The 22,405-nt window shown below is 53.4% G+C and overlaps 1 protein-coding gene across 3 annotated transcripts; it reads right to left on the bottom strand.

The window, feature by feature from the left end:
- Positions 1-11,458: 11,458 nt before the first annotated feature.
- Positions 11,459-21,730, bottom strand: OTX2 (orthodenticle homeobox 2). 3 transcript variants are annotated; one of them, XM_074821050.1, is made up of 5 exons: positions 21,398-21,730; positions 19,136-19,227; positions 15,304-15,521; positions 14,777-14,928; positions 11,459-13,372 (listed from the first exon to the last, which is right to left on the bottom strand). In XM_074821050.1, exons 3-5 carry the CDS (start codon positions 15,398-15,400, stop codon positions 12,752-12,754), a joined length of 870 nt encoding a protein of 289 aa, XP_074677151.1. In that variant the 5' UTR covers positions 15,401-15,521; positions 19,136-19,227; positions 21,398-21,730; the 3' UTR covers positions 11,459-12,751. The 3 variants fall into 3 exon arrangements, with proteins under 3 accessions (XP_074677151.1, XP_074677152.1, XP_074677150.1); XM_074821051.1 differs by lacking the exon at positions 21,398-21,730 and adding an exon at positions 21,238-21,259; XM_074821049.1 differs by lacking the exon at positions 21,398-21,730 and adding an exon at positions 19,426-19,757.
- Positions 21,731-22,405: the final 675 nt, after the last annotated feature.

Raw genomic sequence — 22,405 nt, 5'->3', positions numbered from 1 at the left:
GACTCCAATTAGGAAGGGCAGCATCAGGGTCCCATGTATGACACAGAGAGAAGAGAGCAAAAATCCTCCACAGGAGCAATGGGGAACAGAGTCACTTAAGTGGTCTCAGCACCACCACTACTGGGAAATGTGAACTGAGGATGCAGTGAAGAGGCAAACGTTTCTGAGATGCTGCCACTCCAACATACAACAGGCACTGAGACCATCTCTGCTGAGACCACCTTGGGCCGGTATGGTGCAATGGGAATCCCTGGGACACCCTCACAATTGTCCCACAGGATTTCCAGACACTGTGAAGGACCATTAGGACATGTTTGGTGTGGAAGAGAGGTGGGTCCAAGAGGACCATGCTCAGCTGCAGCAGCTGCCAAAGGAGTTGGCTGGAGGTCGAGCTCCATGGATGTCCCTGCCAGGGGACACACTACGGGATTACTCAAAGGGGCTTCAGAGCTTCACAAAACAAAACAGAGCGAAAGACCATCTGATCCTACCGCTGCATACAATTGGCTGTTAGTTATAACTCCTTATCCTCCAAATCAAGCCAGTGATCAACTTTAAGTAATCCATGTTTCTGGAAGATGTATTTCTGTGTTGTGGACACAAATCAGGACAGAGCAGTGCTCAAGGGAGCTGGGACAAACGATCCCTCACTCCACTGGAGGTCTGGGCTTTCATGGGAGCTGACAGTAATCTCTCAGGCTCCCTTTTGGTCACAGACACAAGCTGCAACAAGGGACAGATAGGAAAAAACTCTCCTCCATTCAGCCGTTAAGCCCTGGGGCAAGGACCAGAGAAGCTGAGAGGAATCTCCATCCTTGGAAATATTCAAAATTTGACCGAAGCAACGTGATTTAACTTTGAAGTTAACGCCACTTTGAGCAGAATCTAGGACTGGAGACCTTCAGTGGTCCCTTCAAGCTTGGATTGTTCTATGACTTTTCCATTATACGACTATCCAGTTTATGCAGAATATTGTCTAACAAGAAGCAGCCAATGTGAATTTGTCAAGAACAAATCTACCCAGTGCAAGGAGCAACTGCAATGTGCTGGGCAGCTTCATCCCAGGGGAGAGGTTACTGCCTCTCACCTGCTCCCTGTGCCTTTCCCTGGATATTCCCCTTCCCTCAGAGATCTGCTGGCACTGCTCCATGTGCAATTGGTCTCCAAGCTACCAGGGTCCCCCAGGCTACTAAAATGCTTCCATTAAAAAGATGCGCATGCAGAGGGGACATAACTCTTTAGCACACAGCAGCTAGAGGAGCATGTGTGACTGCTGCTGATGGCTGCCAAGCTGTGAAAACACACATGGGAGATGCTGACAAGGGAGAGGTGGGGAAGGACGTCATGACCCTGTTTGTTGAAGCAAAGTGATGAACAGATCTGCTGAAAGGTGAACCAACTTCGGTTTGTTTGCTGACACCTCACAGCTTGGATACTCAAACTTTGCAATCCTCTGTCACCGTTTGGCAATAGCACAGCCCTGTCTGCCTTGCACCCCTCTCCTTTATCTTTTTTTTTTTTTGTAATTCAGCTGGAAAGAAACTCTTCCAAAACAATGGCACACCCGTGCCTGTCCTCACTGAAAGCAAATGATATGCAAATAAGCTCAACTTCCCACCACATTAGGGTGAGAGCCTGGAAATCATCACTCTATACATGAAGATTTGCTTTGGTGAAAGTTCTGGTGAAGCATGTATCCTGCTCGGGTTCCAAAAACCGGGGAGGTCTGAACCGTTGTCCTTGCCTCTCTTCTGATTTGCACTGCTGTGCACAAAATCCATCAGCTGCTGTTGCCACACTAGTGCTTGGGTCAGGAATACGGGGTGTTGGTGAAGTCCCCTTCTTCCAATGCTCGACAAGGAAGGAAAACGGAAAATGACCCCTAAAAGACCTTTAGATATCTTTCCAGCCCTCTGATTTTTCCCTTATGGATGAAAATAAAACAGTGTGCAGTTTATCTCTCTGTCCTGAGGACATCAGGAAGAGGCTTCCAGCCATCTCAGGTAGTGGGGGCATGCACTGGCCACCTCGGCTGGGGTGTAATCAGGAAGAAGAGATGCGCTGTAAACAGCAGCAGTCTGCATGGGTTTTGTGTTTTAACGGGTTCAAGAATGGGTGTTAGCATATGCTAACCACTCTTGCAGGGTGATCATTATGCAAATGCCTACAGTAAACAGGTAGGAAATTAGATCTAATCAGAACAACCCCCTCCCTCTCCTGACACAGGAAAGTTGACTGGATCACATTGCTCTCAGTACAAACCAAAAGAAGGCTGAATTCCAGCCTGAAACCTCCGTTTTTCATTTGTCCTTTTGTTCTCATGTGTTTGGTTTCTTGCATAAGTCACTGGAAACCTAAGGGCAGCCTTGTGATTGCTTTAATTTTAAAGCTCCCAAACCAGGCTGGTATGGCTGAGTCTAGAATTAATGCCGCTTGTGGATTTCTGTGATTTGAAGGCAAATAAAAAATAAGCACATCATGCCTGGTCTCCATGAGTAATTTGACTCTGTATAATGTCTAATCACTGTCTATTAAACTGCAGAGTGAGTAAAGAGGCTGTCTGTTAATACTGATGGGGACAGTTACAGTCACAGATTCCCAGTACGAGCCCACAAGCATCACTGGATTCTCCGATTAGCAGGAGACCTACACGTCTTCGGTGCTGCCAGGGGGTCATGCAGCTGATTTCTGTCTCACACCCCCTCTCCCCATGCAGCTCAGCCCATCTCTTGCATTTGCAACACCTCAACTCCTCTGCGCCCAAGTGCCAGACACAACTGGTTGATTTGCCCCGTGCGCCATCGAGGGGCTGTGTCTGACACGGGAACACCAACCTGGTGCCTCATCTCACCCAGCCCACCTTCATGTGACCACGTGCGGCATCTTGTTTGACCCTGCTGCCTTGTCCCCAGCCCAGTAAGCTTAACGCCCGTGGCCAAAGTCTCTTCAGACTCCCCTGGCAGGCACCTTATCATCCTGACACCAAAATTGCTCACAAACATAGCACAGACAGAGCTAATCCTCAGGCCAATGCAGACTGCAAAGGAAATTGCTTCTGCCCCTACCATCAGTGCTCCTCCGGGCCCTGCCAGCAGCAAGCACTGCTCTTATCCCTGAGTCCTCTCCGCTTGTCCCCTTCCCAGCTGGGCTAAGGATGCCCTCTACAAGGCTCAGCTCCTGGTTTAGAAAATCTCAGCCTCACCGAAGCCTTAGAAAAGACCAGACATCTTCTTGCAGCAAATGGAAATGGATGCTGCAGAGTCACCCTGGCAGGGAGGGACCTGCGTATCCCTTGGCACCCCAAGGGTGCTACTCAATGTTCTTTTTGTCTTTGATTACTGCATGGTATGGTGGTGAGGCCCTCACTGGCCAGTGATGACATCAAAATGAAAAATGAAACTTCACAGACTAGGGTTCTCCCTGGGAAATTAAACATATAGGGACCATTTTAATGTGGTTACACTGATACAAGTAATTAAATACATGTAGCAAGGCTCTAATTTTGGTCTCAGTTATATAGGGACCAGTGTAATGTCACAGGGTGACCTCTGCATTTGCACAGTTGTTCCCACCAAACTCCAAATAGCTCCAGCATGCTGTTTATTAGTATTTTTCCATCAATCCACCACCATCCCTTGCAATGCCACAGGCTTGCAGCAGACCTGGATGATCCGTTCAAGCACTGGCACCCTGTAAAATCCTGAAGGCATTCCCCAAAAACACAGGGAAAGAGATTCAGATGTCTCCACAGTGACCCATTCTGCAGTCACCTATCTCCCTGTTGATATGGGAGGCCATGAGTTTGAATCGAGCTTTGGCAGCCTTTAGCAGTTTAAGTCGCCTCTGGCAGTACTTGCCAAAGGAGGTAGATAGTTTGCATACCTGGAGAGGTTGGCATTGTGTCCCCAGTCCCCACGGCAGGGAGGCAGCAGGAGAGAGAGTAGGCAAAAAAAAAAAAAAAAAAAAAGATCAAGCTTTGGTGCAGCAGGCCTGGCCCAAACTGCTCCAGGAAATTCTTACAAGACATTTCCCAAGTCTGGGTTACCTTAAGGATCCCAGCATTGCACTAGCAGTGGGAGAGTGCCCTTGTTCCACTGCCAATGGCCTCTTCCGTGTATGTGGGAAGGGCCGGACACTGACAGCGTGATGTGCTTCTGCCACACTCATCTTGGATGAGCCATCAGCCTGGAGGTCCTACAACCTGGAGGTCCTACAGCCTGGAGGTCCTACCAAAATACAAATCACAGCAGCACAGGCCACTGGTACCACTGGTACCCTGATCTCTGGTGCCTGGCTCTCAGCTCTCTCCTAAACCATCTGTGTTTGATTTGCCATGTCCCGAGATGATCCAGAAGCAAATTTCCCCAGGAGCTATCTGGTGAATCCTCCATCCTCTAAAAAGTCCTGCAGATAGCCCTGAAATAGCAGAGCAACCTGGATGGTTTCAGTAAGGGATGTGCCATACAATATTTTAAGTAATTATGGACAGGAGCAAACACCCACTGCATATCTTTTAGAAAGGCACAGTTATTTGACTGCAATACTTTAAAAAACCTGCATATCTTCCATGTCCTAAGGCAATTTCTTTCAGCTGCTAACTTTTCTTTTTCTCTGATGTCCAGTTTGGTTTAATTTTATTTTAACTTGTCACCCTGGGTGCTGTTACCAGATGGGTAAACACATGCTTTTGTCTTCCATGTAATGCTCTGCACTCACCAAATATACTTACATCATCTCAACCCTCTCTTGGATAACTCACATATTGACAGGATCTCCCCACGTACCTTTCTGCCAAGCAGGTTCCCCACTCCCTGAGTTGTTTTCATGGCTCTTCCTGAACACTTCCTAATCCTCCACTTCCAATTTCAAAGCCTGACTCTGAGACTTGAACAACATCATTGCAGTAGATGTCTCCTCTCCCACCTAATTTGGGGATTTCCAGGGTTTCAGTGGCAATCCCCTGCTCTCATCCCACCACTGACCCAGAGCTGAAGCCTTTTAGGTTCCACCAGACTCCATCACCCTTCTCACCATCCCACCACCCCAGCTCCTGCAACCTCACAGCTGTCGGGAAGGCTTAGCACTCCCCGGCCCGTGCATGGCCCAGTTTTCCAAACCCTCCTGCAGGGATGCTGAGTCGCTCTGGTTCTCTCTCCAGGTGCACTTGCCCACCCTTTTCTGTCCAGCCTTGCTTTTCTTTGCCAAGCTCTCCATGCTCTGGATGCCTCTTTCTATCACTTCTCTCCCTTCACCAGCTCTGTGATTTGGTGTTTAATGATTCTGCCTGCATGCTCTTTCACATTGCTAACAAAAATGTTAAATAAAGCCAAGCCCGCGCTGCCTCCTCCACGCCACACTGAACAAACACCCTCACAACTCACCACACCCCTCATGTGCAGCTCTGCAGCCCCCTGGGCAATACTCTCACCCAGATCAGCCTCCCTTAACTCCCCAGACAAGCTTCCCTGGGATAGCCCCAGGTATTTCCCTAATGAAGAGGAGCCTGCTTATCCAGAGAAGTCAAACCTGGAACCACTGTGGCCCACTGGGTCTACAAAAATCAGTGAGACATAGCAGAGTGAGGTTACCTGTCCTTCCACCACTGTGGCACAAAGGGACTGGGTTGCATGGATGGAGGGACATTTTACTCTTAACAGTAACATCAGGAGATAAATCAGCTTCACCTCTACTTTAAACTGTGTCTGAAAGCAAAAGCAATTTATCACTTCTAAAGGGAATGAGGATGCAGGAGTACCCGACCCTGGTGGGAAACACACCGTGGGCACCAGGACTGCCTCTCCCCTCTGCACAGGGGAGGGATGAGAAAGGCAGCCCAACATGGGCATCCTCACTGCATCCGAAGACTGGCGCTTGGAAACACAAGGTGCGTGGCAAACCTTACCAAAAAGTCACAAAAAAAAAATTCAAAGCAGGTCAGTAGGAAATTTCTTGTTCTTGACGTTGACATCCCAACCTCACAATCCCCTTTGGGAAAGCCAAAAATGCTCCAAGTCTTGAAAACCCTCCTGTGTCATTACTTCAGCAAAGTGGGAGTTAAATCACCTCCCACCAAGCTGGGAACTGCTATTAATGGTGATGGAGGGAGGGTGGAAGCACCACTGCCAGTTGCAGCAGCTCTGTGCTAGGTGCTGTATGTACACACAAAATGCAGACCCTGCTGGAAAGGTTACAGACCAGACAGGACTTTTAAAATATATTTTCTGAAGCATAAAGAAGGTGAGTTGCCCTCCCTGCTCCCTCATGCCCTCTCCTCCCTCTCCAGCCCGGTCCCAGACCCTCCCAGGGCACAGAGCTCTGTGGGGCGAGCTGCCCCCCATGGAGGGTTAGATGATGCATTTTCTAAGCAACAGCAGCTCTGGCAGAAATATTGCATCTCTTGTTACCAGCATCCACACAAGAATAAATACCAGGGTCCCTAGCTGTGAGCATGTGAGGGGAGGCAGGGAGAGAACCAGCTCCTCCTTGAAAACAGAAAACAACAGAAATATGGTCCAGTTTTTCCAGCAATTAGCCCCATAGGGATCTCCGTAAGGAGGTCTCTGGTCTTGCAGAGGCACCTCCTTTCCTCTCGCTCTCCCTATAATGATGCTACCTTGGCCTTCCAAATTTAATTACATCATGTACAGTGGCTTGGTCCTGGCAAGGACTGAGTGTCACCAGGAGGCATTTGAGACCAAGGAAGCTGTTTCCTCTGTGCTCTGGGAGTCTGAAGGGGAGGCCCCACCGGTGCCTCCAACTCTGCACCTCTAACAGGAAAAAGCCCAAACTGGGATCAAGCCCCACAACAATGCAGTGTGCGATCCTGCACATGGGGATGTCATCGTCACAGGTCATCCCATGGTCTCCAGACCACGTGATGCCATTCCCACATCTCTTTAAATGAAGAACGGGGAAGGGACCGCGCCAAGGAAGACACTTTCTTTTCGTCACATCGCGCACTAAGAAGTATTTGCTGATAAGCTGATAATCAGGTGGCCTGGCCACCCCCGGTATGTTAGACCTTGCTGCTTAGAGAATATTTGATCATACAGTATCTCCATTAGGAGTTTGTAATCCGCTATCACAGCATTTGAGAGCCATTTGAGTATAAGGAGATTTTTCTTAATGGTTCATGAGCCTAAAAGTCAAAATTGACTCTCAGAGCAGATTTTAACAGTTTGTGCAGTATTTATATATTTATCTATGTCTTCACCACTTCTTCTCCCCCCTGCCATCACCTCCCTTCGCTGTGCCGCAGTGCAGAGGTGCAGCAGCAATAACAGCAGTGGGGAGACACTGGGCAGCCCCAGCAGATGAATCAGCTGAACAGCATTTTTCCTTCCCTTCTGTCTTTTTCTGTCCCCTTCCCTTCCCTTCCCTTCCCTTCCCTTCCCTTCCCTTCCCTTCCCTTCCCTTCCCTTCCCTTCCCTTCCCTTCCCTTCCCTTCCCTTCCCTTCCCTTCCCTTCCCTTCCCTTCCCTTCCCTTCCCTTCCCTTCCCTTCCCTTCCCTTCCCTTCCCTTCCCTTCCCTTCCCTTCCCTTCCCTTCCCTTCCCTTCCCTTCCCTTCCCTTCTGTCTTTTTCTGTCCCCTTCCCTTCCCTTCCCTTCCCTTCCCTTCCCTTCCCTTCCCTTCCCTTCCCTTCCCTTCCCTTCCCTTCCCTTCCCTTCCCTTCCCTTCCCTTCCCTTCCCTTCCCTTCCCTTCCCTTCCCTTCCCTTCCCTTCCCTTCCCTTCCCTTCCCTTCTGTCTTTTTCTGTCCCCTTCCCTTCCCTTCCCTTCCCTTCTGTTCCTCCCTCCCTCCCTCCCTCCCTCCCTTCCTTCCTTCCTTCCCTCCTTCCTTCCTTCCTTCCTTCCTTCCTTCCTTCCTTCCTTCCTTCCTTCCTTCCTTCCTTCCTTCCTTCCTTCCTTCCTTCCTTCCTTCCTTCCTTCCTTCCTTCCTTCCTTCCTTCCTTCCTTCCTTTTCCTTTCATTGTTTCCTTTTTCCCTTCCTTTCCTCTCTCCCCCTGACCCCATCCCCAATGCCTCCCCACATACTCCACTGCCACCAGCCCAGCCCAGCCCCGACACCACATCCTGACCCCCCCAGACCCCCAAGTTGTGGCCCTTCACCCCAGCACTGCCAGAGCCGTTTCCCCTGCAGTCACTGGTGCTAGAGGCACGGCTCTGCCCACCTGTGCTACATGCACTGGTAGATACGCACCGTTATGTGCATTCCTGCAGTAGGCATTTATGATACGCACCAATAGCTGCATGTATGCCCTATGCGTTGGTGCCACGAGCATTTCTAGAGATGCAGAAAGGTGCATTTACGCTCTCTGCGTCGCTGATGTGCAGTTGTGTGCTGGATCCCTCGATGCGTGTGCGTTGCGGCCAGCGTTCATGCTACATGTGTTTAGAGAAACACACAATTCCTCTGCCTGGAGATGTGGGGAGGGGGTGCACGTGTGGAGGCTCTGAGCCCCGCGCACCTCCTTGGTCCCTCCCCGCTGCAGGGCTGGGAGGGGGGAGCAGAGGTGCCCCCTCCCCAGGTGACAGCCCCCCGCATGGGAGGGAGGCCGTGACCCCCTGTGACCATGGGGGGCTGCTTTCTGGGGTTTGCTTCCCCGCCCCCCCCCGGCCCTGCGTGGCCCCAGAGGCTGGGGGTAACCTGTCCTCCCATCTCTGTGGGAGATGGGAGATGGAGGGAGGGTGGGAGACCCTTCTACTGTCTCCACTCCCCTTTTGGTCCCCAAAACTAGATGAGGTCCAGGATCCAAACCAAGCTCAAACTCAAGCCCAAACCATACCCAGCCCTCCCAAACCCCAAGCCATACCCATACCCAACCTTCCCAATCCTCTTTCTAACCTTCCCAGACCCAAACTCAGCCCTCCCAAACCCAAATCCATACCCAACCATCCAGCCCTATCACCTCCACCCCCCTCAAACCCCAGGTAAGGGCAGTGCCAGGGCTGCAAGTGGGGGTTCGGGGGGTCCCTGTGCTCCCCCCAGTGCCAGGTGTGGAAGCTCTGCTGTGAGTCCCTAAATCTGGCTTTTTTCAAGTCACTCTCCCCTGTCTCCTTGGAAACTGGCAGCAATCCCCAGTCCCGGGCTCCTCTTAAAAATGCAATCACCCCAAAACTTGTCCCTGTTTTAGGGGTCCCTGGGCTGGCTCAGCCTGCAGAGCTGCCCTGGGCAAGGGCTGGTTACTGGGGAGAGACTGGGCAGTGTGGGCTGGTGCTGGCAAGGAGCAGGCAGCGACTGGGTAGGGTGTGGGCAGGGGACAACATGGAGGATGGGGCAAGGAGCAGGCAGGGAGTGGGAAGGTGTATCAGGCGAGGTGCAGGCAGGGGAGCAGGCAGTCTGTGGGCAGGGTGCAGGCAGGTGAACAGACAGGGAATCAGACAAGTAAACAGCCCAGGAGCAGGAGGGGATCAGACAAGGAGTAGGCAGGGTGCAGGCAGGGCATCGGGCAGGGTGCAGGCAGAGGAGCTGGCATTTGAGGCAGCTCAACTGTGGATGGGGTCAAGGCTTCCCTCATGGTTTTCTGTTTTTTCAATTTTGGTTTTTTTCTTCCCTCTGGTGGGAAATGTCACCCTGCAGAACAGGGAGTGGATTTGCTTATATGTATATTTTGGGGGACTGGGGGGGGGGGGCACATCGAATCAAACACCCTTCTAATCAGCTCTTTGCCCCTAAATCTGGCTTTCCAACACTAAACCGACGTGGTCCCCCCAGCTTTTCCGCTGATTTTATTTGATCCAGAACTGCCTCCCACAGCCTGAGTTCAGAGGAAACGAATTGAGCTGGAAGGGAGATCTAAAACATCAAAAAATGAAAAAGGTGTTGAAAAGCTCTTTATATAATATTTTCTGTTTGCCAGCTCACCTTGGGATTTTACCCTTTGCCCACGCGAGTGCCCATTTAAATTAAAATCAGAAACAAACAGGTTGAGAAAATGTGGAAAGTGCAAAAAGCCAGGGGAAATTCAGAGAAATTCCTGCCATTAACTGGCTTTTCTGATAAAAACGAGCACTAGCCAGAGGAACTCATCCCTTACAGATGGGGAAATACGCAGGAAAGAAAAGTAAAAGATAAGATGGGAAAAGTAAAATGGGAAAAGAGGTTTTAAAGAGGCTTTAAAAAGAAAATAATCAAAAGCCCGGGAAACAAAGAGCTCTTCCAGGCAGGTGGGATGCTGCACCCCAGTTCAACAACGACTTGTTTTTTCTGAGCATATTTTGCTTGAATAGGTTGGGGGCGGGGGAGGTGGTAAAGTTTGTTGGTTTGAACCAAATCAGTGGAGAAATGAAACTTTCCGCGCTGCTGCCTGGGAGCAGCCAGTGGCAGGGACCCGGCTGAGCCGTCCCCGGCAGCCCCAGCCTCCGCGCTGCCTTGCGCTTCCCAAACCCTCCCCGCACGTCCCCTCCCATTAAAAAAAAAAAATAAATGAGAAAATCACCGACCGACAAGCGCTAACACGAAGCAGCGTAAAAACTCGCCTTCGTTCAGAGCCGGCCGATATGTTTATTTTAAAGGCTGATCTTTGCTCGCGGTGGCGGGGACATAAATGCTGCCGTGGGAAGGAGAGGATTTGCTGGTACCCGCGGAGGGGGACAGCCCGTTTGGGATGCGGGGATGCGAAGCCGAGGGACGGCAGCGGCGTTCGTGCTCCCCGGTGCTGGGGACCGCGGTGGGGTGACGGTGGCCACACGCCTGTGGCTCCAAGTGACTCGCAGGCAGGAGGGAGCTGGTGACAAGCCATGGGGGTCAGCTGGTGATGGGGACCGGGATGGTGACGGGTGCTTTTTTCTGTGTCTCTCTCTTTCCAGAGGTCCATTTTTTTGCTGCGTTAAATCCAAACAGAGTTCAGGGCTCAAGGGACCCCAGCGATGCACACAGGAAGGAGAGAGGGAGGAAGAGGGAGGACAGAGAGAGAGCCACCAAGAGTGGGGATGCTTGGGAAGGGCCTGATCCTGCATCACAGGGTGCTGTGGCTTCGACTTGTGAAATTGTAGCTGAAAAACCTGTTCCCCTCCTTCCCCAGCACCTCCACTTGGATGATCCTGCCTGATCGCGCCCAGGTCCCCCCTTCTCCTCCTTGAATCAGCCTGAAAAGTTTAGGGCTGTCCCCAAATGGGGACTCACATCTCCTGGGATGCCACAGAGCAAACACATCCCTCCCCACGAGGAGATTTGGGAAAGCTTGGGGAGGGGAAGGTCACGTTGTCCAAGGTCTGTTTGTAATGAATTGGGTTTTTTGCGTAAAATTTTTTTTTTTTTTTAAATAAAATAATCCTCCCTTCATTTTGCTTCCTTCACCTTGGGGAGCCGCCAGCAAAACCCCCTTTGTCTCGGCCCTGCAGAATCAGCTGGACCCTCCTGGTCCCCCGTGCCTGGCTGCAACCGAGAAATCCCTGCGGCAGACGGCATCACCCCTCTCCGTCACTCGCCGGATGCGATTGAAATGGAAGACAACCATCAAGTGTGCTAGAACCATTTTAATATAATTATACATATCTGCCAAATCCAGGAAAAAAGGTTTATGCATATATATCTTTTTTTTTTTTTTCAGTTAACATCTGCAAGCATAAACGACAATGAATTTCTCGGTTTAAATTCGTCCAGGTCAGAGCAACTGCCCAAAGTCCTGTTGGATTTGACGGTTACTGCCGGCGTGGCCAGCAGTAAATGAGCTCCAGAGGAGTTTAATGTCCTCGGGTGGGTTTTTTTTCGGTCTTTTCTCTTTCATTCAGAGACAGTTTGTTGTAAAAAGTTTCAGTGCAGTTCACCTCGGGTGAAAGGCGATCATGTTTTTGTGTTTTTCTTTTTTTTTTAATATATTTTTTTTATTATTTTTTAAAAGATGATAATAGGTAACTCAGTTGCTCTGAATTTCACTTATAATTATAACCTATTTAAATCACAGCAGAACTCCCGCTGGTGCAGAGTTCATAGTTGCATACAATACAGGAGATCACAGTTTTGAAGTCTAGCACAGATTAAAAACCACAGATGTACCATTTATATAAGACACACACTGATTGTCTCTTAAAAACTACATATTGACTCCTTATGAACATTATCTTTTTTTTTTTTAATCTTTAAATAAAGTAGTGCAGCTAGGACAATCAGTCACACAACCCACACAGCCCTGAACCAAGTTCTCCGGGTGCCAACTTGAGCAAGTTGGGCATGAAACAGTTGGATGAGCTCAAGAGAGAAAGAAAGAGGGAGGGAGAAAAGGAGGGAGAAAAAGAGAGATGTTGTCCATTCCGAATATTTTAACCGAGGGTTGGCTAACACATTGGAAACCTCTGGGTGAAGGATCTTTCCACGCACACACAAAAAAAGAAATAAAAACCTAGACTTTTTTTTTTTTGACTTTTTTTTTTTTTTTTTTTTTTTAAAACTGGCCTGTAGGTGGGACGATCTCCCACCTCTTCCAAACAAAGAAACCCAACAATTGCCTAAAACTAGAAAGAACACAGATGGGTCTGTCTGTTTTCTGCTCACTAGATGATCTGTCCGTTTAAGGCCTTCCTCCTCCGTTTTTCCTCTTTATTATTCCTTTTCCAGAGCGTCTGAGCAGGAGATGAGTCTGAACGGGATCACACCAACACTGTCCCCCTCTTGTTGCTGTCGGTTTTTTTGTTCATTTGTTTGTCCGTTGAGTTATTTTTCTCTTTAATTTAACCAAGACCTGACTAAAACTGGAGCGTTCAGCCCAGCCTGTTCGTTCTCGTCGCGATTTCTCTCATTATCACAAAGGTTCTTCACAAAACCTGGAACTTCCATGACGATGTCTGGTCCTTATAATCCAAGCAGTCAGCATTGAAGTTTAACTTCCAGGAGGCGGTTTGGTCTTTATAATCCAAGCAATCGGTGGTGGAGTTAAAGCCCAAACTGGAGGCTCCATAGCCCTGGGTGGAGAGGGAGGCTGGAGACTGGTTGAGGTGGCTAGTGACCGCGTTGGCACCCATGGGACTCAGGGTGGCCCCCGGTCCGGGAAGCTGGTGGTGCATAGGGGTCAAGTAAGATCCACAGTCCATCCCTCCAAAATAAGAGGTCGAGCCAGCGTATCCTTGGCTGTAGCCTGATGCCTGGGTGTAGGTCATAGGATAGGATCTCTGCATGCAGGAGGAAGAGGTGGACAGGGGGTCTGAGAGCGGGGAGATGGATGCTGGGCTCCAGATGGATACAGGGGCACTGCTGCTGGAAATGGTGGGGACCGAGGTGCTGGAGGGGGGGGTGAACTGCCCGCTGGTCCCGCTCTCCGAACTCACTTCCCGGGCCGGCGAATTCTTCTTTTTAGCTGGCCGTACCTTGTTCTGGCCCCCGTTCTGCTGCTGCTGCTGCTGCTGCCGGCACTTGGCTCGGCGGTTTTTAAACCATACCTTGAGACCCAGAGACGGGGAGGGAGAGAGAAAAAGCCTGGTGTTAGGGATGTAGGGATGTGCAGGCAAACCCAAGGGGGAAAAGAGTCGGTGGCGGGGGAGACCTCGCCGGGGAGGGAGCACTAAAAGCGCTCCCCGCGAGCGGAGGGTTGCAGGCTGCTGCAAAGAAAAGCTCCGGGGCTCCCCCTCCCTGAGATCATTAGCAGTAATAACAAGTGAAAATGGGCAAATCAAACTGCTTAATAAGGTCACTTTTGGGGAAAGTGTGTGGGGGTGCACTCCCTATTTGCTGTTTGCCAGCCGGGGACCCCCAGGAATCACCATTTAAGGCCTATTGAAGTCAAGCCCTTAATTAGAAACAATAGAGCATCAGAAAGGGAGGGAGCAATTAGGGAAACAGAGGCAGGGGTTGGGGAGGAGGGGGTAAAGATGTCTCATTTACCCTCTAAATAGACCCTCTGCTCTCACCCCCAGCCAGGGCCAACCCCCAACCCATCTCACCCTCTTTTAGCAGGGACCAAGGGGGCTGGCTCTGGGGAGGAGGGTGGCTGGGGAGTTTTCGTGGGGAGAAGGCTGGGGTTTGGCGTGGGGGGATCCCAGTGCCCAGCGGCCACACTCCACTGGGACACGGCACCACGCAGCCTCAGGAAGCCTCGCAGGGAGGAGAGCCGGGGAGGGGGGGTGGCTTTGGAGCTCCAGGGGTGTCCTGGATCCGCGCCAGTGGCAGCACCCCCCTCCTGCCCTGCCAGCAGCGCCTCCAAAATGCTGCCTGGATTGGGCCCCTGCAGGCTGCTTACAGAGGAAACACAGCCCAGTCCCAGGAGAGGGGTCCCCTCCGCCAAGGCATCCCCTCGCTCATCAAAGTCCCTTCAAAGGGAGAGGAAGCTCCCAGTCCGGACTGGTGTGAAAGGGGATCCCAATCTGGCCCTGCTCCAGGGATGCAGGGATCCCGGGGGGAAGGTGTGTGTGTGGGGGGGGATGCTTTACGGCTTCCCCAGGAGCCCCAAATGCCTGTAGGACAGGCTGGGATTTGGCACCCGGGTCAGGGTGCAGTGCAGAGCCTGGGGGTGCTGGGGGGCCCTCCGCGGCTCAGAGAGGCCGAGGGGGGCAGGGTGGGGTGCGGAGGGCTCAGGAGCTGGGACGCAGGAGCTGCACAAATCCCCTCCAGTGCACAGGGAGGAAGGAGGAGGGGAGGGCGACACTGCTACTCCATCCCCCCCACACTCTCACCCACCTACGAGCCTCCTTCACTCCACAGGGGCTTCATTTCTCTCCAGGACCCACCCCATCCCCCTCAACCAGCCCCCTCGCCTCCCTGCTAGCCACGGGCCAGCCCAAACCCTGCACGCTGGGATGGAGGTGGGGGACAGGAGGGGGTCTCCGGGCCTCCCCCCCGCTTCCTACCTGCACTCTGGACTCGGGCAGGTTGATTTTCAGCGCAACCTCCTCCCGCATGAAGATGTCGGGGTAGCGGGTTTTGGCGAAAAGGGCCTCCAGCACATCCAGCTGCGCCCGGGTGAAGGTCGTGCGCTCCCGCCGCTGCTTTCGGGGGGTGGCTGCGAACGGAGCCAGAGGCCCTGGCTGTCAGTCAGCGGCCCGTGTGGTCCCTCCAGCACCCCCATTCCCACCCTCCCTCCCCTCTCCAGGGCGATCCGCACCCCAATCTTCAGCCCCGCTTCCAATGCCTCCTCCCCATCTCTCCTGGATGGGTCTGGAGCATCTGCCCCCCACTTTTGCAGACCCTTCCCCGGTAAACAAGTTGAGGGTGAGGAAGAAGGGAGAAAGGGGGACCCCACGCGCCCCCCCCCCCCTTTCCCCCAGCCATCACGGTACTTGGGCACGTTGTGCCTCCAAAAGCCCGGCGGCTTCTTCTCCGTGGGACAAAAAGGGGGAGTGCGGTGGGGGAAGAGGGAAGAAAAACCGTGGCTTACCGGGATAACCGACGGACGGATGCAACAAATCCATGCCCGAGGTTGTGAGACTCAGGCCATTGACTGCGTAAGGTGGTTGCTTAAGATAAGACATCATGCTAAAGTTGTGGCGGGGAGGAGAGTTGGCCGAAATCCGGGCGAGGGGGAGCCGCCCGAGCGCCCTGCCTGCCCCGGGCGGTGCCTGGGGGTGCCGTCGGGCGGGGGGGGCCGCCAGGTGCCTGCGGAGGGGGGAGAGCAATGGGGTGGGGGTGTGGGGGGTGAGGTGTCAGGGCAACTCGTTGCCCCCCTCCTCCCCAGCTTTTATCCCCGCTGCCTTTCCACCGCCCCCCCCCCCCCCGCCCCCGCCGCCGTCAATCCTCCAGCTCTTAAAGCCGAACCCCAGCCGGATTTGGGAGCTGGGAGAGACTGACCAGATAAACGCATCTCTCCCCAAAAAAGGGTGAAGAGGGGAGGGAAAAGGGAGGAGGGGGGGCACATCCCAGCCAGTAATTACTGCCCGAACAAAACCAACCCCCCCCCCCCGCCCCATGCCTTCAACTGCCCGCATTGTACGGCAGCCCGGGGCATTTGCATAGGATTCCCGGCCGGGCACCGGCTAATTGTCTCAAGCAAAACTTGATTGGGGCCATTGGCAGACACAAAGAACCCCTCGGCTAAATAAATAATGGAGATAACAAAGCCCAAGGGTGAGAAACAAAGAAACAATTCAAGAAACCTATCTCTCCCCTAGTCTCTTGCAAGGACTTTAATTATCCCAGGTTTGGGCAACATTCAAACCTTCCACCCCCCCCACCCCCCCCTTTTCCCCTTCCCCCCGACGTTGCTGCATTTCAGAGCTCAAATGCCCGCTCGGGAAGAGACAAACTTTTCAGCTCTACCGCCATCAGTCCACGTCTGCAGTAATTTCCACCGGCCATTTGCACCTAATTAGTACTCCGGGTAATTAGATTTGGAGGCAAGTAACAGATTTATTAGGCTTTCAAGAAACTCTTGATGACGGAGCTGAAGCTAAACAAACACCTCGGTGGGGAGCGGCCCCGGGACGGCCCCGGTGTGGGGGGGGTGAGCGGCTCCCCCGGCTCCGGCTCCCCCGGGTCCCCGCTCGCTGCCCCGGCCGGGCCGGGCTCTCCGCAGCGGGGGGTCAGGGGGACCCCAAACACACCCTCCGCCAAGAAATGGCCGACAAGGGGCCAACCCGGGGCTGTTGAAAGGGTTAAGACTGTTTTCCCGTGAGGGAAATAAATAAATAAATAAATTTCGTCTTTTGGGGCAAAATCTCGCCCTTCCATCCATCCCCGGCGGCCATCGGAAAAACGAACTCCGGAACAACTTTCTTCCCCGAACACCCCAAAAACTCCGTGTTTCGGTTAACAAGAGCAGATGGGAGCGGAGCCGCCGCCCCGGGAGGGCTGCGGGCTGCTGGGGGGCTTCTGCGGGACCCCCCGGCCCCGGTGCACCCCCCGCCCGGCCCCGCCAGGGCCGTCGGTGCTGGTTGTTCGTGGTGCGGGGTTTCCCCTTTTTCCCCCTCGGGGAAGAGCTTTGCCGCCCTCAAACGCGCTGAGCGGCTCCGCGGGCGCGCATCCAGCGCGGGGAGCAGAGGGTTGGGCCCCGCTTTTAACATTCCTCCCCAGAGGGAAGCTGAAAGGGGGAAGATTTAGCGAAGGGGGAGCCCCGCTCCGCGCCGGTGTCGGGGCGACTTCGGCCGCCAATTTGTTCGCCAGCGCAAGATGCGCGGGAGAGTAAAACTGGTTTTGCTGCCCGCTTAAAAACGAGCAAACAAACAAAAATAAAACGCCAAACACCCCTTCAACAAAAAATCCCCAAACAAACAGAAAAACCCCAAACCAACCCCAAACTTCAAGTCGGCAGCATCACGCCGAGGCACCAGCCCAGCGCGGCCGCCCGCGGAGCCTCTCGGCCGCGGCCGCGCACCCCGGGGCCGCCCCGCAGCCCGCGGAGCAACGGCTCCGCTCCGCAATCTGTCACCTTTCCCCCTCCTCCCCCCTCCCCGCTCCGCAAAGAGCCCGGCTACCAGTTGCTCTGCCCTCGCTCAATAATAATTACCCCGTCCGAGAATTAATTATAATAAATGTTTTCTTGATAAACTAACGAGATAATCCGGGCGGCACACGCTCCCTAATTACGGGCCACCGGCCCCAGCTCCGCTGATCGCCCGGGATGATTAATGCAAGGCAGCGATCCGCGGCTGGGCGCGCAGGCTGCGCCTCTGCCCCTGGCCGCGTCGCGGAGGGACGCGGGGGGCTTGGCCGGGCCGCGGAGCAGCGCGGAGAGGATCCCGCGGAGTGGGGGGGAAGGTGCCGAGATAGAAAAAGGTGTTTGTTTTGGTTTGCAAACAACGAGAGCTCGGTTCCCTGCCCTCACCGGGCTCCACCGCATTTCTTATTTTTTTTTTTAAGCTAATTTTTTGGGGTTTGTTTTTTTCTTTTTTTTTTCTTCCCCCAGAGGGAGGGTTTGGGTTGATATTTCCCAACACGGGAATTTTTCCCCCATGCGAAGGCGACGGGGGTGAACCCACTATCGGCTCTGCTGCGCAGCCCCCCGCGCTTCGCTCCCCAAAGCTGCGCGCAGCTCCGCGGCCGCCGGCTCCTCCCCGGCGCGGGCAAACGAACGGGCCGGCCGGGAGCGGCGGAGCCGGGCTCGGCGGGCAGCGACCTCCACCACGGAGCCGTTTGACCCATCTCTGCCTCCTCACCGCCACCCGGTCGCGTTTTTTAACCTTTTTTAAAATTGTTTTTGTTTGTTTGTTTTTAACTAGAGTTGCATCTTTTCCAAAGAAAAAAATCTAACACTCAACTTCTCGGAGGCGCTGAAATCTAAATAAATCTCTGCAGCGAAGGAGGTTTTTAGCGCTAAAGAAACTTGTGCCGGTGCACAAGGACTTTCCCGACTTTCTCTTTGTCAACGCGGTGCAATTCAAGGCAGAGAGGCCGGGGCGCGGAGCAGTGCGCGTTATACCCGATCGGTGTCTTTGGGAACCGCTTTCCCACGGCTTAAAAGAAAAAAATTTTAAAAAATAAAATAAAGGAGGTGGAAAACTGCTCCAGCCTTTCTCCGCCCTGGATGCTATTCTCGCCAGCCATTTCACCCACACCGAGCCGTGAAGCTCCGGCCCCAAACGCCTTGAAGGTTTCTCTCCCTGCTGTTTCCAGCCCGGTTCTCCCGCCGCCGCGGGTGCTCAAAGACACCTTTAAAAAATTACTTTGCTGAGTCTCCGCATCCCGAGGAGGAGGAAGGAGAAGGAGGAGAAGGTCTCAGGCAGGAACCGAGAGAGGGGGGAAATTTTTTCCTGTTTTTTTCTAATTTTAAAACTCCACCTTGGGGCCAAGGAATAGCTAAAGGCCAAAGGATCAGGCCGGGGGGGGGGGGGGGGGGGGAAATAAAAATAAAAATCCTGTACCCAACGAAATCGCGGTTGAAGAACCGCGCCTGCCTGCGGAGGAGCGAGCCGGCTCCGCGCCCGGCCGCGGCTGCGGGGTGGCCGGGGGAGGCAGGGGGGGATTTGGTCCTTCGCCTTTTCATCCAGCAGCTCCCCGGGCCCGGCCGAGGGGCCGCCGCCTCCGGCACCCCCCGACCCGGGGCCGCCTTCCTCCTCCGCCCGGCCGGGCCCGGCCTCTCCCCCGGGGAGCCCCGCACCTCCCCGGGGAGCCGCCTGCTCCCCTCCGGCTCACCGCTACCAACACAGTGCCCCCCCCTCCAAACCGCACACATACTCTTAAAAAAAAAAAAAATCAATTTAATTCCCTTTCCCCCTGTATTTCTGCCTGCCGAGCGATGTCCCTCAGCAAGGATGGAGCGAGCGGGTCGGACTTACCTGCGAACCTCGCCGAAGCCGCGGGCAGGGCTGGGGGGCGCGGGGGGGAACCTGCCGCCCGGGTCCTCGCCAAATTCAGGGGTCGGGCTGAGCTGGGAGAGAAAGCACAAAGCGGGAGGTTAGAGAGCTCGCCGCATGCACATGCCCACGACATGGGAAGGGGAGGGAGGGGGGGGGGGTGGGGGGGGAGAAAAAAATGTTTGAAAAAGAAGAATAAATGGGGGAGAAAGGGGAGGGGACGGTGCAGGAGAGGGATGCAGGGATGCGCGGGGTCTGGGGTCGGTACATACAGAGCTGGCCGGTGCTGGAGCTGGTCAAGTGATTTTATTTTTAATAATAGTGGCAGGGTGCGTTGGAGCTGAGGTCTCTACCTCTCTCGGGGAGCTTTGCTGAGAAAGCGCCTCTCTGGCAACTTTTTGACGCAAACTCTCCAACCAATGGCAGGGAGAGAGTGATTGACACATCTAAGCCAGGGGGAAAATAATAAAAACACACAACAGGGGGAGGAAAAAACAGGCCGCTGCTGTACCGGGGGGACAATCAAGCGAGAAATAACAGCCACCGAAATGACACGAGAATATACATTAAAAGAACCTGCTCGGTTTAAAAATATACATTATGGAGCGGAGTGTATGAAGTCATTGTCCAAATTAATGTGATGGACAGGAGCGATGGCGTTAGCGCGTTGCCCGGGGAAGGAGAGGAAGGGGGGCTGCAAAAAGCTGGGGGGGTGGGGGTGGTATAATAATAATAACAACAAAAGGTATTAAAATATATAAGTAAATATTTGGAAAGAGGGGACGCGGAGCCTGCCAGGAGCCCTTGGCTGAGCAGCGCGGGGCTGGGCGAGAGGAAACCCGCGGGAGCAATGGGGAGACCCGACCCCCCCCCCCCGACCTCGGGACAGAGGGGAGCGGGGTGCGAGGATGCCCCCAGCCCCGGGTCCTCCCTACCGCACCCGCGGAGCGGCCCGCACCCCCCGTTCCACCTCCCAGAGGCCAAGTGTCCCCGAGGCGAGGGGAATTGAGTCACCTGGGGGGGATATAAATGTATTTTTTAAATTTTTTTTGAAAGATATATAGGGATGATAGTGTAGAACGGGACTTGGGCAGCGGCGCTGCGCTGAATTTGCAAAATACGGACGTGCACATAATTTAATAGAAATAAAGTCGGTGCGGCAAAAAGGTGGGTAGGGAGGGTGGGGGGTGTGAGGAGGACCGGGGGGGTCTCCCCGCGCGGATGGGCACCGGGACGCGCCCCTCGCACCTCCCGGCCCCGCTCAACTTCTCCCGGGTGAAAGAAACGCGAAAATAAAGCTTTGGCAAAAGGCAGGAGGAGAGAGGCGGCTCAGGTCGGAGGGAGGGAGCGCTCACACACTTTCCTCACTTCTGACAATAGGGGAAAAAAATGCAGCGGCTCGATCATTTTAATGGGGTGACCTATGTTAATGAAGTTATAGCAATTAATTCGCCTCTTTGTGGCTCTCTCAATGTGGTTGCCCTTGGACTTCAGCGCAATACCGGGCGCTGTGGGTGCAGCCGGGCTGGCGGTTTGCAGGAGCAGGTTTGGGATGCTCGGGGCTGGGCTGGGTGCTTGGGTGTTGTGGTTTGGGTTTGCGGGGCGGGGGGGGGGTGTTGTTGTTTTTTTTTTTTCCTTTCCAGAGAGGAGGAGGAAGGAGGGGGCAGAAGGGAAGGAGGGAGGGGAGAGGAGGGGAAATTAAACAAATAAACAAACAAACAACAAAATAACCCCTCGCACAAAAGCAGCTGCAGCCCTGCCCGCCGGAGCCGCTCCCACTTTGGCCGCTTTTTTTTTTTTTTTGCGAGGCGACTTCGCGGAAAGTTGGTACCCGGGGTCCCCGCGGTTGGTACCCCCCGGTCCCCCGAGACCCTCGGCCACTGCACTCCTTGAGAGTTGTGTTTTGTTTGTTGCTTCCCCCCCCCCCCCCCCTTTAGGGGACTTTTTGTGGGTTTGTTTGGTGGCCGTTTTTTTTTGAGGGGCGGCTGCAGCCCCCCGTGCCTTTACAGCATCATCCCCACCACCACCACCACCCCCCCCAGCCTTGCACAGAGATCCGCGCCGGGCAAACCCTTCCCTCTCACCTCCCCGCATGTCGGCACGGCCAGCCACCCCTCAGCCTCTCTTTTAGCAGAGCACCAGTAATAAATATCCCGATTGAACCCTTCTCCCCCCACCCACCCCCCACCCCAGCCTTTGCCATCGTCTCCCGCCCCCACATATTATTTAATAACCTTAATCCACCTTGGAAGAATGAGAGAGATAATTCGTTCCCGTGTATCCTGAACAGGAGGGTATTTTCGAAATCGATTAAAAATAAAAGAGGACCAAAAAAAAAAAAAAGAAGAAGAAGAAAGAAAGAAAGAAAGGGGTGTTTGGGGGCTGGAGGAAGCCGGGCTATGGCAGAGGAGAGCTGAGCTAGGCAGAGAAATAAAATTCCGTGCTGGGAGAGCAGGTTTGGAAGCGCAGCCCTTGCAGCCCAGCCGGGCTGCCAGCCCTGCCTGCGTCTGCCTGGCCGTGGGGCAGTGGGCAGGCAGAGCTGCTGCCCTGCCTGCAGCTTGCCAGAGGCAGCAGGGACATCCCAGCTTTTCCCTCTGCCCCCCCACTCCCCCCCCCCCCCCCCCCCCGCCCCAGCCTGAGAAGTTGGGAATAATTCACGCGGCCAATAAAACAAGTGGCAGAGATGGACAGTGTTACTTAAATAAACAAGGGTCTCTTTAAAATTCTCATCCACTTCAGATGTCTAAAGTAAGATTGTGATGATTTTGTCACGGTTTGGTAAATTTACCCCTTTAAGAGGCTTTCATAAATCCCAGAACACACCTTCAGCCAGATTTGAATATAGATTTAGGTTTTAAAACCCAGAAGCTGGGAACACCGCTTTATCAAAGAGAATTTCCCTTTAGCTTAGCAATGTGTCGGAATGGCTCTTGCAAAGATTGGATCTGAGAGGGGGAAAAAGGGGGAACCTTCTTCCCTGGAGCAATCCTGCACACACTTCGCAGCTGCCTCTGCCTTCAGCCTTCTGCAGCTCGGGGAAAAGTTGCAAAAAAAAAAAAAAAAAAAAAAAATTGTTGCAGCTGTAGGAACTTGTTTTTTTTTTTTTTAATGATTTTTTTTTTTTTAAACTTTCCAATCTCTTCTGGTCCATTTGGAAAGCGTTTCAGAGCAGGTACAGTCCCAGAGAGCCAGACTAGCTGGGGCTAACGGGGAGTGAGTGGAGATGTGTGATTTTCTGCCCTCTAAGAACTT

This window comes from Strix aluco, chromosome 4, assembly GCF_031877795.1.
Source record: "Strix aluco isolate bStrAlu1 chromosome 4, bStrAlu1.hap1, whole genome shotgun sequence".
NCBI classification, from domain to species: domain Eukaryota; kingdom Metazoa; phylum Chordata; class Aves; order Strigiformes; family Strigidae; genus Strix; species Strix aluco.
The sequence above is the reverse complement of the archived record's forward strand: the minus strand, read 5'-3'. Positions and strand labels throughout refer to the sequence as shown.

What these genes read in the sequence shown, in the direction of transcription:
- OTX2 (XM_074821050.1), bottom strand. Translation starts at nt 15,400, where the DNA reads ATGATGTCTTATCTTAAGCAACCACCTTACGCAGTCAATGGCCTGAGT. An exon ending in TCCGTCCGTCGGTTATCCCG is followed by an intron (nt 14,929 to 15,303) that starts GTAAGCCACGGT and finishes CTCCGTTCGCAG; the next exon opens with CCACCCCCCGAAAGCAGCGG. An exon ending in TGCCCGAGTCCAGAGTGCAG is followed by an intron (nt 13,373 to 14,776) that starts GTAGGAAGCGGG and finishes CTGGGTCTCAAG; the next exon opens with GTATGGTTTAAAAACCGCCG.